General features: G+C 42.4%; 1 protein-coding gene across 1 annotated transcript; it reads right to left on the bottom strand.

Moving 5' to 3' along the window:
* Positions 1 to 254: 254 nt before the first annotated feature.
* Positions 255 to 7664, bottom strand: LOC139061452 (calcium-activated chloride channel regulator 1-like). The gene is made up of 3 exons (XM_070541444.1): positions 7575 to 7664; positions 5126 to 5297; positions 255 to 593 (listed from the first exon to the last, which is right to left on the bottom strand). Exons 2-3 carry the CDS (start codon positions 5279 to 5281, stop codon positions 255 to 257), a joined length of 495 nt encoding a protein of 164 aa, XP_070397545.1. The 5' UTR covers positions 5282 to 5297; positions 7575 to 7664.
* Positions 7665 to 14191: the final 6527 nt, after the last annotated feature.

Here is a 14191-nt window from a genome sequence, read left to right as displayed (position 1 = left end):
GAGTGTGATGCCTCGTAAATTTCGACTTGAGCACGGGAAACTTTCCTTTCAGCTTATAAAAATGTTCTTGATATGCTGGAGCGAAGTTCCAGTTGTGGACAGCTTATGAAACCAAAGCGAAATATAATTAATGGCTGTAGTAAGTAAAATATTGCCAAACAACTTTTCATTGTTCGTGTTTTCCATAAATGTGTCATCGGTGGCGAGAAATAAAGGTCACCAAGTTTTACTTTTCCTTGATCTGTCTTTTGGCATTACAGGGTTAATATACTAAAAATGAGGAAATGGCGCTTGCCTGCGTTCTCCAACTCATTCGCCGTCGAGTTGCCAACGGCGGCCAGAAACGCGGGCGTCACTTGAATGTAGTCTCCCGGTTCTCCGCAGCGTCTCTTCTGCACGGTGAACGGCCTGTCCCCGTGCGGCGCTGTGGGCTGGTCGACGCGGATGTCGCTCCTGTCGAAGAAGCCGGACGACAGGGCGCGGGCGCTGCCTCTCTTCGGCCAAGTCTTGGGAGCCTCGATGGTCACGTGCTTGAAGTAGACGCGCCCATTGGTGGCCTTGTGCAGGAACTCGGACGAAGACCGGAACAGAGCCTGTGGGTTTTTTCGCCAACGTCACCATTGCAGAAGCATATATATATATATATATATATATATATATATATATATATATATATATATATATATATATATATATATATATATATATATATATATATATATATATATATATATATATATATATATCGGCGAGTTTGCAAGTTACCATCATTACTTGTGGCATGCAAATTTGACAAAAACAAACACGAGATGAGCGCTGTCTTTTTGTCTGAGGCGCTTTCTACAATTCTTGCTCTCCTACTTATGGTGCCACTCTTTAAGCGGGAACTCGGACACAGCTCTCATTCCCCGTTTGGACAAAAATTAATGTGAAGACCATCGCACTACGGCACCCATCTCAGAAATTTGAACTATATTTACTAAATGAAAAAAAAAGAAGAAACTGTCACACTCGAATAGTGACGTTAGAGTATTTTGACATAGGTACTGAATTCCTTAAAGACTCGTGTATTGCCCGCTTCTGATTTCTTTTTCCGAATTACCATTACTTAATATGGCTTGCGGTGTTGCATGAATTTACTAAAGAGAAGAAATAAATGTCTTATTGCACGAATTATAAAAGGCACACGAACCAGTACTGCCCAAGCTACAATGCTCTTGGCCTCAGGCTGACATTCTAAATTCAACAAAACCACATACTGGTTCAGGCGTGTCACTCATTATTTACAGAACTTCTAAAAAACTGTAAGGCTTTTTTGTATTCTTTGTTTGTTCCTTACTTTTCTTCTTTTATTGCCTATTATTGCCACAGTCTGTATCTCCTTGCCGCCACTTAATGCGACTGTCTTATAGAATTGAAGCAGCCAAGATGACTTACTCTGTACAGAACAAAACTCAAAAGCCTACAGTATTGTCTAATAAATTGGTATTTTCTAGATATCTGACGAATTGTAGCAAGTTGCCAACTTTTCGACGCCTCATCTACAGTTATTAAGGAAGAAACATACGAGTATTAAAAATACCTAGCTCCTACGATTAAGGGAGCGACTTGAACATGAGTAGAATGCTCAGAATTTATTTATTGTCCCCGCGGTTTTAACGCGATAGCGTTAAGGAGCTCGTGTCGCAGAAAAGCCGGTGTCGTCGGCGTCGGCGTCCGCGGCGTTGGCCGTGAGCGATTAATCACGCCAGGCATTTCATAAATAAAAATCAACTTCCAAGATGGGCTGGGTGGGAATCGAACCAGGCTCTCCGGAGTGTGAGACGGAAACGCTACCACTCAGCCACGAGTTCGATGCTTGAAAGCGGTACAAACGCGCGTCTAGTGAACGCGGTGTTGCCTTAAAACGTGCCGTAGAAAGTTATACTGCGGTGTATATCGGTAATTATGAGCCTGTAACTTACAGAAGTCGCATTTACACGATAGCGAAGTACGTTTCCGCAACATTTCTTCTGCGCTTACCGCACACGCAGAGCCATCTTGCGGCAAACACAGAAGACCCCCTCCTCTCAATGTACGGCGCTGCCCCGCAGGTGGCGCGCCATACGCGCATTGGGTAAAGCCCCTCAATTTTCCAAAAGTAGCGCCATTCTTAGATCTTTCCGCCACCCCGCTCACCCAGGCGCTTCCTCCTCCACTCCTCCTGTCGCCCCAGCCTCCTCCGCTGCCCCATTGGCCAATCTGTGTCACGTGAAAGCGGGCCCCGCGCTTTTGTAGATTTTTTTCTTTCCGGCGCAGAGCAGGCGCCGCGCTTTTGTATATCTTTTCTTTCCAGCGCGCTGCGACCCCCAATCTTGGGCCTGCGACCCCCATTTTTGGGCCTCCGCGACGAAGTACGGCAGGCGGTTTGAAGGAGCGCGGTAGTTTTATACAATGTGTTAGGGCCGAGTGCTTAATTGCGATGCCGTGCTGCTGCGCCTACGGTTGCCACAACAGACCCAGTGACGGCAAAAAGCTTTTTGTTTTACCATCCGCCGGGCGCAACGCAAAACGAAGAAAAGTGTGGATTCACAAGATCGGGCGGGCTGACTTCGAGCAAGTGGCAAAGAACGCGCGGCTTTGTTAAGTGACACGGCTCCTCCAACCTCTTCTTTTGACGCCCGTGTCAAAACGGGCCCGTGTCCAGTGCATTGGGGGTGCGTTAAAGAACCCCAGCTGCAAAAAAAATTAATCCAGAGCCCCCATTATGGCGTGCCTTATGAGATCGTGGTGTTGGGATGTAAAACCCAAGAATCAACTTTTCTTCTGTCTTGTGTGCCTTGACTGTTCCAGTTAACGCAACACTGCTTCCTTGTGAAAACTTACAACGCAAAAGAATACAGACGCACGTAGTATACAGAGATAAAATTAGCACTTCAACAAAAGTGTTGCTGGTGCCAATGAGGGAGGGGGATAATTATTTTCTGAACCTCTTTCCAGTTGTCCCATCAAGTTCCTTCTTTCTTTTCTATCAAATTCTAACCATTTGCACTGTAATAAATAAATAACGATTTCATATGCTGGTAAGTTGTTAAAATTATCTATACCGCCTATGTGTGAAAACGTTGCTCATGGCCACCACAACCTGTGCATGAGCTACGTACATCTGTAAAAGGCGCGGAACAGAAACGGCCCTGCTGCCAGGCATTGCTGACCGCAGACAGTCGGAATCTCTCACGCGCCGGCCGAACAAAAGCATCCTGCAGGTACGTAAATTAACCTACGAAACCACGTGCACATACTTTCGCGCTGTCAAAACCTGAAACTCTGGTAATTACTCGCGTGTCTGAGCACACCGCGTGCTTGTGTCGTGTTTCAGCAACACGAACTTTCAACGTGCGCGCGCTTTACGCCTTAAATACGCCTTGAATAATGGTGCTTTTCTCTATTTCTTCCACAAATCCGACACGACATTCTTAAGGCCAGTTACCGACTGACAAAGCAAGATCTAGATTGAAAAAACTGCTCCGCAGGACTCGAACGAACTTTTCCGCGGATTTCCTCCCGTAGCGTGTTAGCCGTCGTCTGCTACGGCAGGCCCACTGCCGGCGGCGCCACCGTCGAGGCCGCGCCGAGCGGAGGAGGAGAGAAGTGAATGGCGCTACTTTGGGAGATTGAGGGGCTTTAGCATTGGGGCTGTGCGCGGTCCGGTTCCCTCTCCCCGACTCCCTCTCCCCTGACGACACTTCGCCGTGCACCCACACGGGTTGCAGAATCAAGCGCTGTTCCTTTCTTTAGATTACTATCAATCTCTCTGCCCGTGCCGGTCACGACGTTTGGCTGGCGTAGATCGTTTCCCCCTCCGAGACACCGAGTTCTTTGGTTCGTTCCGTTTGCTCAGGCGCACGTTTCGTTGCCGCGCCGAACGCTGCGTTGCTCGACGCTCTCCGTGTGATAGGTGGGCGCAAAGTCCGATGCGGGGCACCTCGTAAGTGATCGCTGCGCCGTAGCGCATTGTCTTACACCCCTTGGCGGGTCGATGGGAACGCTGTCGCGTTCCACTCTTGAAGGCGAAGCTTAAGCGTCCTCCAATTTTTTTTCCTCTGAAAATGGACTGAGGAGTAACGAAGTAAAGTTTAAAACTATTTTTCTGTATTGAAAGTAGAATCTGTGGGTGAAACACGAGCTGAAATATTACGTAGGCTACGCCGCTATAGTATTTAGCCAAAAGTACATTTGATAGCGAAAAGGTTTGACATACTGAAAATTTCATGAACTATAGTTGAATTCACATTAAACCTCAAACGGGCTCAACCGAGCTTACCGGTTAGATAAACTGACGCATTTGCTTTGGAACGAGCTGGTATACTTATGCACAGGAAGTTTAGAAAAGGTCAGTCAGAAATCTCGCGCAAAAATCTAATGGTGAAAGATAATGTACGCAGATATAAGGTTCTCTTCGTTCTCCAACGTAGGGCGGCGGCCGTTGGAGACGACGTTGCGGAGGAGAAGTTTGCAAAATGCGATATTGAAAGCTATAATAGCTCGATGGGGCAGAAGCACAGTTTCCCCAATCGTGTTCGCACAGTACAGAACTAGTACAAGTAAAAATCTTCATTCCACTTGACTAAAGTACGTCTGTCCGAGCTGGAGAGGATAAAATTTTGCACGTTGTGGTTCCCAAATGTAGCCGCGATAGTCCTGCGAAAAAATGCAAACACCCGCCAAACCGCAAAAGTGCGGCGTGAACAGGAAAGGTGTCATCGGCTAGCGTAACAAAGGGCAACGTTAATCATCGCATTAATCAGCGTTTTGTTAGTAATTTTCTGCACTCATGGCGCCTTAGTAGGAGGAAGAAGAAACATAGGAGGAAGAAGCATGCGCTTCCAGCCTTTCCACCTGAACATCACCTGTGCGTGCGTGCGTGCGTGTGCGTGTGTGTGTGTGCGTGTGTGCGTGTTTGCGTGCGTGCGTGCGTGGGTGTGTGTGTGTGTGCGTGTGTGTGTGTGTGTGTGTGTGAGTGTGTGTGTGTGTGTGTGTGTGTGTGTGTGTGTGAAAACCCTCTTGTCTGTAACGATGTGGTGCGACCGCCAAAACACAGGACGAAGGGAAGTGAAGCTGTTGAAAGCGAGGAGTTCGAGCTTGCCTTGATGTTCTCAATGATGGACTCGTTATAAGGAACGCTTTCGCTGATGGACACCCATATGTCCTTGTAACCTCCGTCCGTGGTGTCGATGTCCAGGGTCGTCGTAGTTGTCAGAAAACACAGGAGGGTGGCGGCAATTCTAAGCATCCTGTTCATTTCGCAACTTAAGAAACTGAAACATAAGAAGAAAAAGATCGAAAAAGCATAGTGGTTAAACAAGCAAGAGGAGGTAGTGTTTAAGGCACCGAAAACTACCTCAGCCCAGGCAACTGCCCAACTCTGCCGAGCCAAATGAATACTAAATCTACCACTATTACTGTACTGCTACTTAAACCTTACAAAAGCTCGAGCCTAATTCTACATCAAAGAAAATTATAACTGGCTGCCCATTACTTCTGACCAGAGAGAGCACCCATTCGTAACACTAGAAGACAATGAAATGTTGAGTCAAAACGTAATTAGCATAGAAGCAGCAAAAGGCGCCGTAGAACGCGACTGAGACGATCGCGTCGTGCACTCTTGCTTGTCCCTCGAGTTCTCAGGTGTCATTTGCAGCTAAATGAAATACCCAGCCCAACCATACGTTTCGACGAGGTAGCACAGTAAGTGTTTAATTAATCAGAAATTGGTTTTGTAAACTATCCATAACTGATCGTCACTCTAGCATACATTACTGCCTCAGGGATTTTAAGTGCTAAAACCGCAATATGATTGTGAGGCTCGCCATATTGGGGGGCTCCGGGTTAATTTGGACCCCTGGATTTATTTTAAACTATTCGCCGCCATCTGTGTGCGGCTGTCGCGTTCTGGAGTCGAAGACGCCACATCATGCTTAGCTACGCAATACCAGGGCCGCTAAGCCACCATGGCTGGCAGAACAAAGAAAATGAAGGATCGCCAAGCACGTCTACTACATTTGTTCTTCTTTATTTGAGTGGTTTCATTACATGGTGCTTCGTAAAAGGTCCGATGCTTTTTCTTCTCTTGCAGGCCTCTGTTGGCGTGCATTATCATTTGCATATTGAGCATTCCTTTGTCCATACTTGACCTCTTTGAACGTACCTTAGTTGGGAAAACTCGCGCCGCTCCAACATAAACACACACTGACTTTAACAGCAGGGGCGCGACGGATACCCATCTCGTGGTATGGCGAAGCTTTATTTTGCGTTGCCCCACAGCTACGTCACAGGAGGGCTGCACCGCGATTCCGCGGGCGTAATTAGGGAAATTTAACAAGTAGTTCAGTGGCACGTATTTTCATCTACCTGGCCATTTCGGAATGAGGAAACACGAAAACCGACACCCCCAATTCAGATTACTACCTTCAACTTTCCAATACAAACACGAATCGCAACTTCTGAAGCTAAGAAGGGAAACAATCCAATTACTTTATTTAATTTGTTGATTCTCCTTGTTTCTCTTGCACAGGATGTCCGCCTGGGCAGACATTATATACTAACATCGCTCAAGTAAATATTGTAAGCCTTTTATAATTGTTCGAATAAAGGAACGAATACTAAAGCAAGGAATAAAGCAACGAATATTTCAAAATTAAGGGCGTCACCCTAAGAATTTGCTACAAGCGCATGCGCTCTGAGCGCTCATCTGATACAATTCGTGAAATCGCTGTATGTGCCATAAAGTAAAAATATAGAAATTTAATTAGCGGAGATTTGTTAAGTAGTTGATCACGCGTTTCGGTTTCTCACGCCAGTAATGTCCGCCTCTTCAAGCAATCACGCTCAAGGACTAGAATTCTGCTATCTACCACAGATGATATTCAAAAATTCTATATAGTAAACGAAAGAAAGAAAAGCACCTAGCATACAAAAATAAAGCTTACTCTCATTAGGCAGTTGCTGTCCCTATGTTAATTACATAGGCTGCACGCAACACGGAAAGCTGAACGCTCCCCATTGCTAGACGCATAATTACAGAATGGAGAGTCAGATGTTTTAGTAAATGTTGAGTTAAATTGATAAATAAAGAAAATTAAACCACGAAATTTGAAACCTGCTAACTCTGCACCCGAAACAGACCGCGCATTCCTGTTAGCTGCACCTTTCTGCTCATAAAAGCGAATAAATAATTTCGAGCTTGCGTTATGTTATTCAATTCTTTAAATGAGTTTTGCCAAATGCATTAACAAAATATTAACGTAGTTTATATTGCAGTGTAAAATATCAATTTAGCCTAATCTAGATTATGCTTACAGTTTGCGGAATTTTGACGCCGTCTCCTTTTATTCTTTTTCATTTCCGTAACCTTCCTTTCTTTTGTGTCTATATGGCACATTAGAACATTCTTTTTTTATTCTTTCAATATGCGGCAGTTACTATAACACAAGCAAAGAGATAAATCTGAGTGGGAAAACGCGAAGTACCCAGCATTTATTTGGAAGAAGCACAATAAAACAGTGTTAGTCTATGGGTATTGGCTACATACGCACCTGCGTAGTCCTAGTTGCGGCGCAAGCCAGTCCACGATTTCGTACGTAGAAGCGGCACAGGTGCGGTGGCCGGTGCTTACTCCACTGTTGGCGAGACAACAAAGTTAGGCGCGCGGATGCTCACTGATCATTTATATTATCGCTTCGCTAGTAGATAACGTGCAGGCCATATCAGTCCCTCTTCACAACGCCGCTACCCGATGCCAATTGAATGGGGGCGTGTTGAGTGGCAGGAAAAACAGAACAAAATACTTAGTACCGATTCAACAAGCGCTCATAAATCATTTTCTGATAACGGGTCTGCCAGGAACTTGAACCGGGTAACACGAGATACCGTACTTTTTCGAATCTAAGCGCATATCTTTTATGTTCATTAGTACAATATGAGATTATTGCTAATCAGTACAGAATAAAACATTACAAACAGCTGTCGCAGCTTTAGAAATTAAAGTTACGAATTCTTCGAATGAGACAAAAGACCACGTAAGGTTAAGGCGTGACAAAAACATAAATGTGTGTGGGATTCAATGTCTCATCTAGGCATTGGATTGTTCTTGCTTTTTGTCGCAGCGTTACGCAAAAGCTACCATGTCTTTTATGCCCCCAACAAATTCATTTTTGTCAGATGATTTTTTCACGGGATAAATCCACTATGATACCTTGAAATACCTGCGTTGCTAAGCGCGGTTCGCACTTAGGAATACCCAAAACGAGGAAAGTAATTTGATACACGAGAGAACCCTTTTTGTCATGTTAGGACAAAGCAAGGTGGAATAATGGTCAGGCAGAGCGAGTCAGTCCAATTTTTTAAATGCATAAGCTACGAGAAGATAGTACGATATTGTCAAGTAATAGGGACGGCGAAGAAAGCAGCAAAACTGGAAATGCTGAAACTAGCGTTTTATTGGCGAACTTGTGGCCTCAAGGACAAGCTACACTCAAAGAATGGTGACAGCAGCGATCACAATCGGCGATCGTCGAAAATCTGATCAGCGGGTCAAGCGCGTCGGCTTTTATGCATCAGTCATCGAAGGTTCCAGAGTAATCGCTGGTGCTCACGTGCCTTCCAGAAACTGAACTCAGATTACCCAGGGTTCGGTGACAACAGACAGTGGACAGAACCATCTATAACTTTCGAGAAACTTCCGATGCATGTAGGCACGGCTTGCGCTGTGCGATAACATGTTTTAGGCAGTGAAATGTCGTCGCCCGATAAAGATGAACAAGGACACGTGTCAATATACTAAAAATGCGCGTGTGCGAATATATATATATATATATATATATATATATATATATATATATATATATATATATATATATATATATATATATATATATATATATATATATATATATATATATATATATATATATATATATATATATATATATATATATATATATATATATATGATTCAACACATCAGTTACACAACTCAGTCACTTGGGGCGCGAGTTGACAATTGAGAGAACCATAGCAGACGATCCAATTTAACCATTTATGTTTTTCCGGAATCTGAGAAAGAGGATGCCGAATCACTTGAAAAGGCCGTCAATTAAGGTATTTTACAGAAAATTCTTGAAATTAATGACATTGATATAGAGCGCATTCACAGGTTGGGCTGACCAAACACTAGAAAGTTACGGCCAGTGATTCTGAAGTTAACAGACTCATGTAATAAAGTAAGAATTCTAAAGAAAAGTTATAAGCTATAAAGTACTGAATATTCTATTGGCGAAAATGACCCACACATTTCAGTCCTTACTGAAACTTAGTTGCACAGCGACATAGCAGACGACTTAGTCTTTCCTTCTCCTTATAAAGTTTTTCGCAGAGACAGAGAAACGAGGGGTGGGGGCGTAGCAATTCTTGTTAAATCTTCAATTGAGGCAGTGGTACTCAACTACTTCCGTGATCTTGAGTGTTTATGCTTAAAAATATCTTGATGGGGTCATAGCTTCATCCTGATAGCATGCTACAGGCCACCTGATTGTACTCCTGATTACCTAATTAAATTGCAAGAGTGTATGTACGTCTGTCGCAATAAGAAAGTTCTTTTGCTGGGTGATTTTAATTTGCCCAGCGTCGACTGGGAGCGACTGCAAGGAACTAGCAAATTCAGCAAAAATATGAATATTGTCTTTGATATTATGCTCACTCATGACCTGGTTCAAATTGTCAAACAGCCCACTCGCATCCAGTGTTCATCTTGCTCGATATTAGATTTGGCCTTTATAAACCGGGATTTTACTGAACACACTGTTATAGTTGAAGAAGGTTCATCAGACCACTGTCTTGTATATATGTCAATTCCTCTAGTGAAATTTGCTTCTCATAAAATTAGTAGCCTGCGCTATTTTAAAGATTACGACAGAGCTAATGATGTTTCTGTGATTACACATATGGAAAACTGCCTGATTGATTTTGATGAAGAGCATCTCAATGTATGTTTGCTATGGAAAAAGTTTTCTAATATGTGCAATTATTGTTTGAATACGTTCGTACCAAACAAGCGAAAGAAAGTGCATAAACATACACCCTGGGAACGCGAAAAATTATTCATTTGAAACGGAAACTAAAATGGGCTAAAAGGTCTGCTCCCAATCCTATTATCATTAATGGTACAACTTTGCCCAACTTTATGAATAATGAACCAAGAAAATTTTGGGATTGCTTGAGCGATGCTGACATGCACATGACGCAGGTTTCGGTTGATGGCATCTCTATTACAGATCCACAAGTCATCGCTGAGTATTTTAATACTTATTTTCCTGCAGTGTTTTCAAAGGCAAGTACAACCGTGAATCTGCGTCACGGGGCATTTTTAGCATCCCAGGTTGATCTTGTTTCATATCACAGTGTATTCACAATGTTGTTAAATCTGAAAACAAAATTGACTTGCGGTGCTGATGGTTAGACCAATATTTTTCTTCGTCGTTAAGCCGAAACTGTCGCTAAATTTATTGTGATCTTGTTTCGATGTTCACTATTAAGTGCGAGGCTACCTGATGAATGAACGACAGCTCAAGTTATACCCGTCTATAAAAAAGGTGACCATTTGTTATTAGAAAATTATCGCCCAATATCCTTAACATCTTCTTGTAAATTATAGGAACACGTTGTAGCGAAACGCATCACTCAATTTCTTGAGGAAAACACTATGCTCTCAAGCTTTCAACACGGTGACGCCTCAATAACAAGGGAAGGCTAACCGTTCTGCAGGCACCCATAACAAAGTTTCTTCGCTCACTCACTGCTACACAACTGGTCACGGTAGTACATTCATTTGCAGCATGCATAGTCAATTGTGGACAAATTGACGCGATATTCTTAGATTTTAGTAAAGCATTTGACAGAGTTATTCATGATAAATTGCTCAAGAAACTCGTAAATATTAACCTTCCCGACATTTTGGCCTCTTGGGTTTCCGATTACTTGCATAACCGAACGCAGTTTGTTTTAATTGACGGTTTTGATTCCTGCAATCTTCCTGTAAAATTAGGTGTGCCTCAAGGAAGTGTTCTGGGACCCTTGCTGTTTCTTTTATATATAAGTAACATTGTCTCCGTAATTACTCATGACACTGAAATTGGGTGATTTGCAGATTATGTTGTCTTAATTCGTGAAACCAGAGGTGTACATGATCAGGTTGAGTTGAATTCTAATCTCACTAATGTATTTAGGTGGCGCACAGATTTTGGCATGACTGTTAACACCGATAAAACTGTTTATCTTTCGGTAACGCTTAAGAAAACTCCTCTAAGATATATTTATAACCTTACATCTCTTCCTTTGAAACAAGTTACCAGTTACAAGTACCTAGGAGTGACAATCATTAATAACCTCTCTTGGAATCTGCACATTGATAACATTTGCTCTTCAGCTTTCCGCAAAATTTGTTACTTAAGACATAGACTTCGTAATTTTCCTCCTAATGTCAAACTTAGCTATTTCACATTCATTCGACCTAAGCTTCAAAGTCACTCTATTCTTCGGGATCCTTATACAAAGCTTAACATTAAGAAGTCAGAAAGGATTCAGTTAAAAGCTGTAAGGGTTATCCATTCCAAATTCAAGTAAACTGATTCTCCTTCTGAGCTCATGAAAGCTAACAACATTGGGCTACTTGAATCGAGAAGAAGAAGTCATTTGAAATTTTTGAACCCTTGATCTAAATTACTCACTGAGGTGGCCATTACTTCTGCAAGGAATTGAAATGCTTTATTGAAGAACCAACATAATTACCTTAATCACCTCTTTATTACTTACTTTACGACACGTATTTTAATCCCCGAATTGTAGCCCATGATTTCGCAAGGTGTATCCATTTGGATCGATTCCTCAGGACTGCACAAGTTTCGAGATATTCATTTTCGAATTGTTTGATGAAATGCATTGGCGTTCCAGTCACAGTTTTTACTAAAACGCTGTTTTATGCATTGAAGCACAAAAGTAACTGGAAAACCAATGCATTTCGTCGGATACCTTGAAAATCAATCTGCAGACTGGTGCAATCGTGAGAATTCATTCCAAAGGGAAACGCCTTGAAAATTCACTAGCCACAATTTGTAGATTAAGATATAGGCCGTAAAAGGTAATTAAATAGCTGATTAGGGTAGTTATGTAATTATACAACTAACAATCTGATTTCTCGTAGAAATAGGTCATGTCATTGAGTAATTTAGATGAAGGGTTAGAATTGTGCTGTCTGGCTTGCACAGGCAATGTTTAAAATTTTGTGGCAGCTAAAGAAAACAACCGGCATATTCCGCAGTATGCACTTCATATGAGTCATATTTTTTCACAGCTAGGTATTTTTCTGTCGAACCTGAGCACGCCGCATCATCGCGCCACAATACAGATGCAATTAGGTGTGAAAACATATGCCAACGTTTATCTGCGTCATATACCCGCAAATATTTCTGTGCTACCAATTTAGATGCCGATTGAGCGAACATCACCGATATGGCTAGCTATTTTTTTTTTACTTTGTGTCGGGCGGCGCGAGAATAGAGACGATATGATAGCGATGCTATTGTAGGAATGAGTATTACTTGTAGCTTGGTTCCCTGTGATCTTTATGGGACGTGCGTGATCTGCTTTTACGTCGTCAGCAGTTGGGCGGCTTAGAGTAGCTCAGGCTATTGAGCCACCCTGAGTTACCGCATTACCACACATTATTACTGCATTCGCTTTCATTGTGCGCTAGGCGTGAACAAGGTAACGCGGCCTCTATGCATCAGATGAAAGTGCCATAAATTAACCATAAAAATTCAGCTGAAACATAACAGCTTTTGAGGCAGCCGCACATTTTCTCCACCGAAATTAGTTTCTTGTGGTCTTCTTTTCAAAGAACGCGCCGTAATCGAATGACTATGGCCTTGCGCTGTCAAACTCCTGGTCGACAGTCCGATACCGGCCGCGGCGGCCACATTTCGATGGGGACGACATGCAAAAGACTTGTGTACCTAAGAGTAACCGAGGTGGTCAAAACTATTTGTGAGTCCCACACTACGGTGCGGCTCTTTGGCAGATCGTGGTCTTGGCATGTAAAACCGCTGAATTCAATTGAAGTAATTCTATAGAGACAAAATTTCAGCACCAAACCTGCAGTTTCAAAACAATGGCGTGCTACCATATCCTTTATGCAAACTGATTTTCATGTCTGTAGTTACTGACCTTCACTTAACTAAGGAATTTCTTAACCAGGTGCCCAAGCAAACGCCGGTAACATATTCAATAACGTTGCACGCTATAATTTTATTTGCTCTTTTTTGATTGTTTGGACTGGAACTTTTTCTGTAAACGTGTTTTCTTCGGTAACGTTGTCTTTAATCACGTACATTCTTGCTGTCATGATGTCATTGTTGGATACACTATGTGTATATATATTTGCATATGTATATGTATATGTATATGTATATGTATATGTATATGTACATGTGGAATATTTATTGCCTTATGATTGCAACCCGCGATCTTTTTATGCAAAGACCCCTCAAGGCTCTTCACAAATATATCTGCTGATGATAATTGCGGGGCTGATTAAATTCATTACCACCGTTGTACCAAATCTTACTCCGTTTACGAGAGTACATTTACTCCCCGACGAATTACGTATGCGTTTAGACAAAGTGCACATTTTTTATTTCAATCCCTTTTCCCGCTTCCCCATTGCATGGTAGCCTACCGGGCTTAGCTAGGTTAACCTCCCTGCCTTTCCCTTAAGACTTATCTCTCTACCACAAAGATTTATTTATTTATTTATTTATTTATTTATTTATTTATTTATTTATTTATTTATTTATTTCCCCCTTTGACGCTCGTGTCTCATATGCAGCGCTAAATCCTTAAGTTTCATTAAACTCGTCCTCACTTTCTCTCCCATCATTGCAGGACACAATGACTATTCGTTACAGAGTTTAATGCAATATAAGCAGCCAATTTTGCGGACACATCACCCCTCATATTGTGGCATTACACACGCTTCCTTGTTTATTATCCATCGTTCGTCTCTTGTTATGCACTATTGCTGGAAAGACCGTAAAGAACACGTATTTCTCGGATGGTATAATCGTGAGATCGAATACATACTGTTCATTCATTCATTCAT

The sequence above is a fragment of the Dermacentor albipictus genome, chromosome 6 (assembly GCF_038994185.2).
Source record: "Dermacentor albipictus isolate Rhodes 1998 colony chromosome 6, USDA_Dalb.pri_finalv2, whole genome shotgun sequence".
NCBI lineage: Eukaryota > Metazoa > Arthropoda > Arachnida > Ixodida > Ixodidae > Dermacentor > Dermacentor albipictus.
This window is presented reverse-complemented; position numbering and strand designations above follow the sequence as displayed.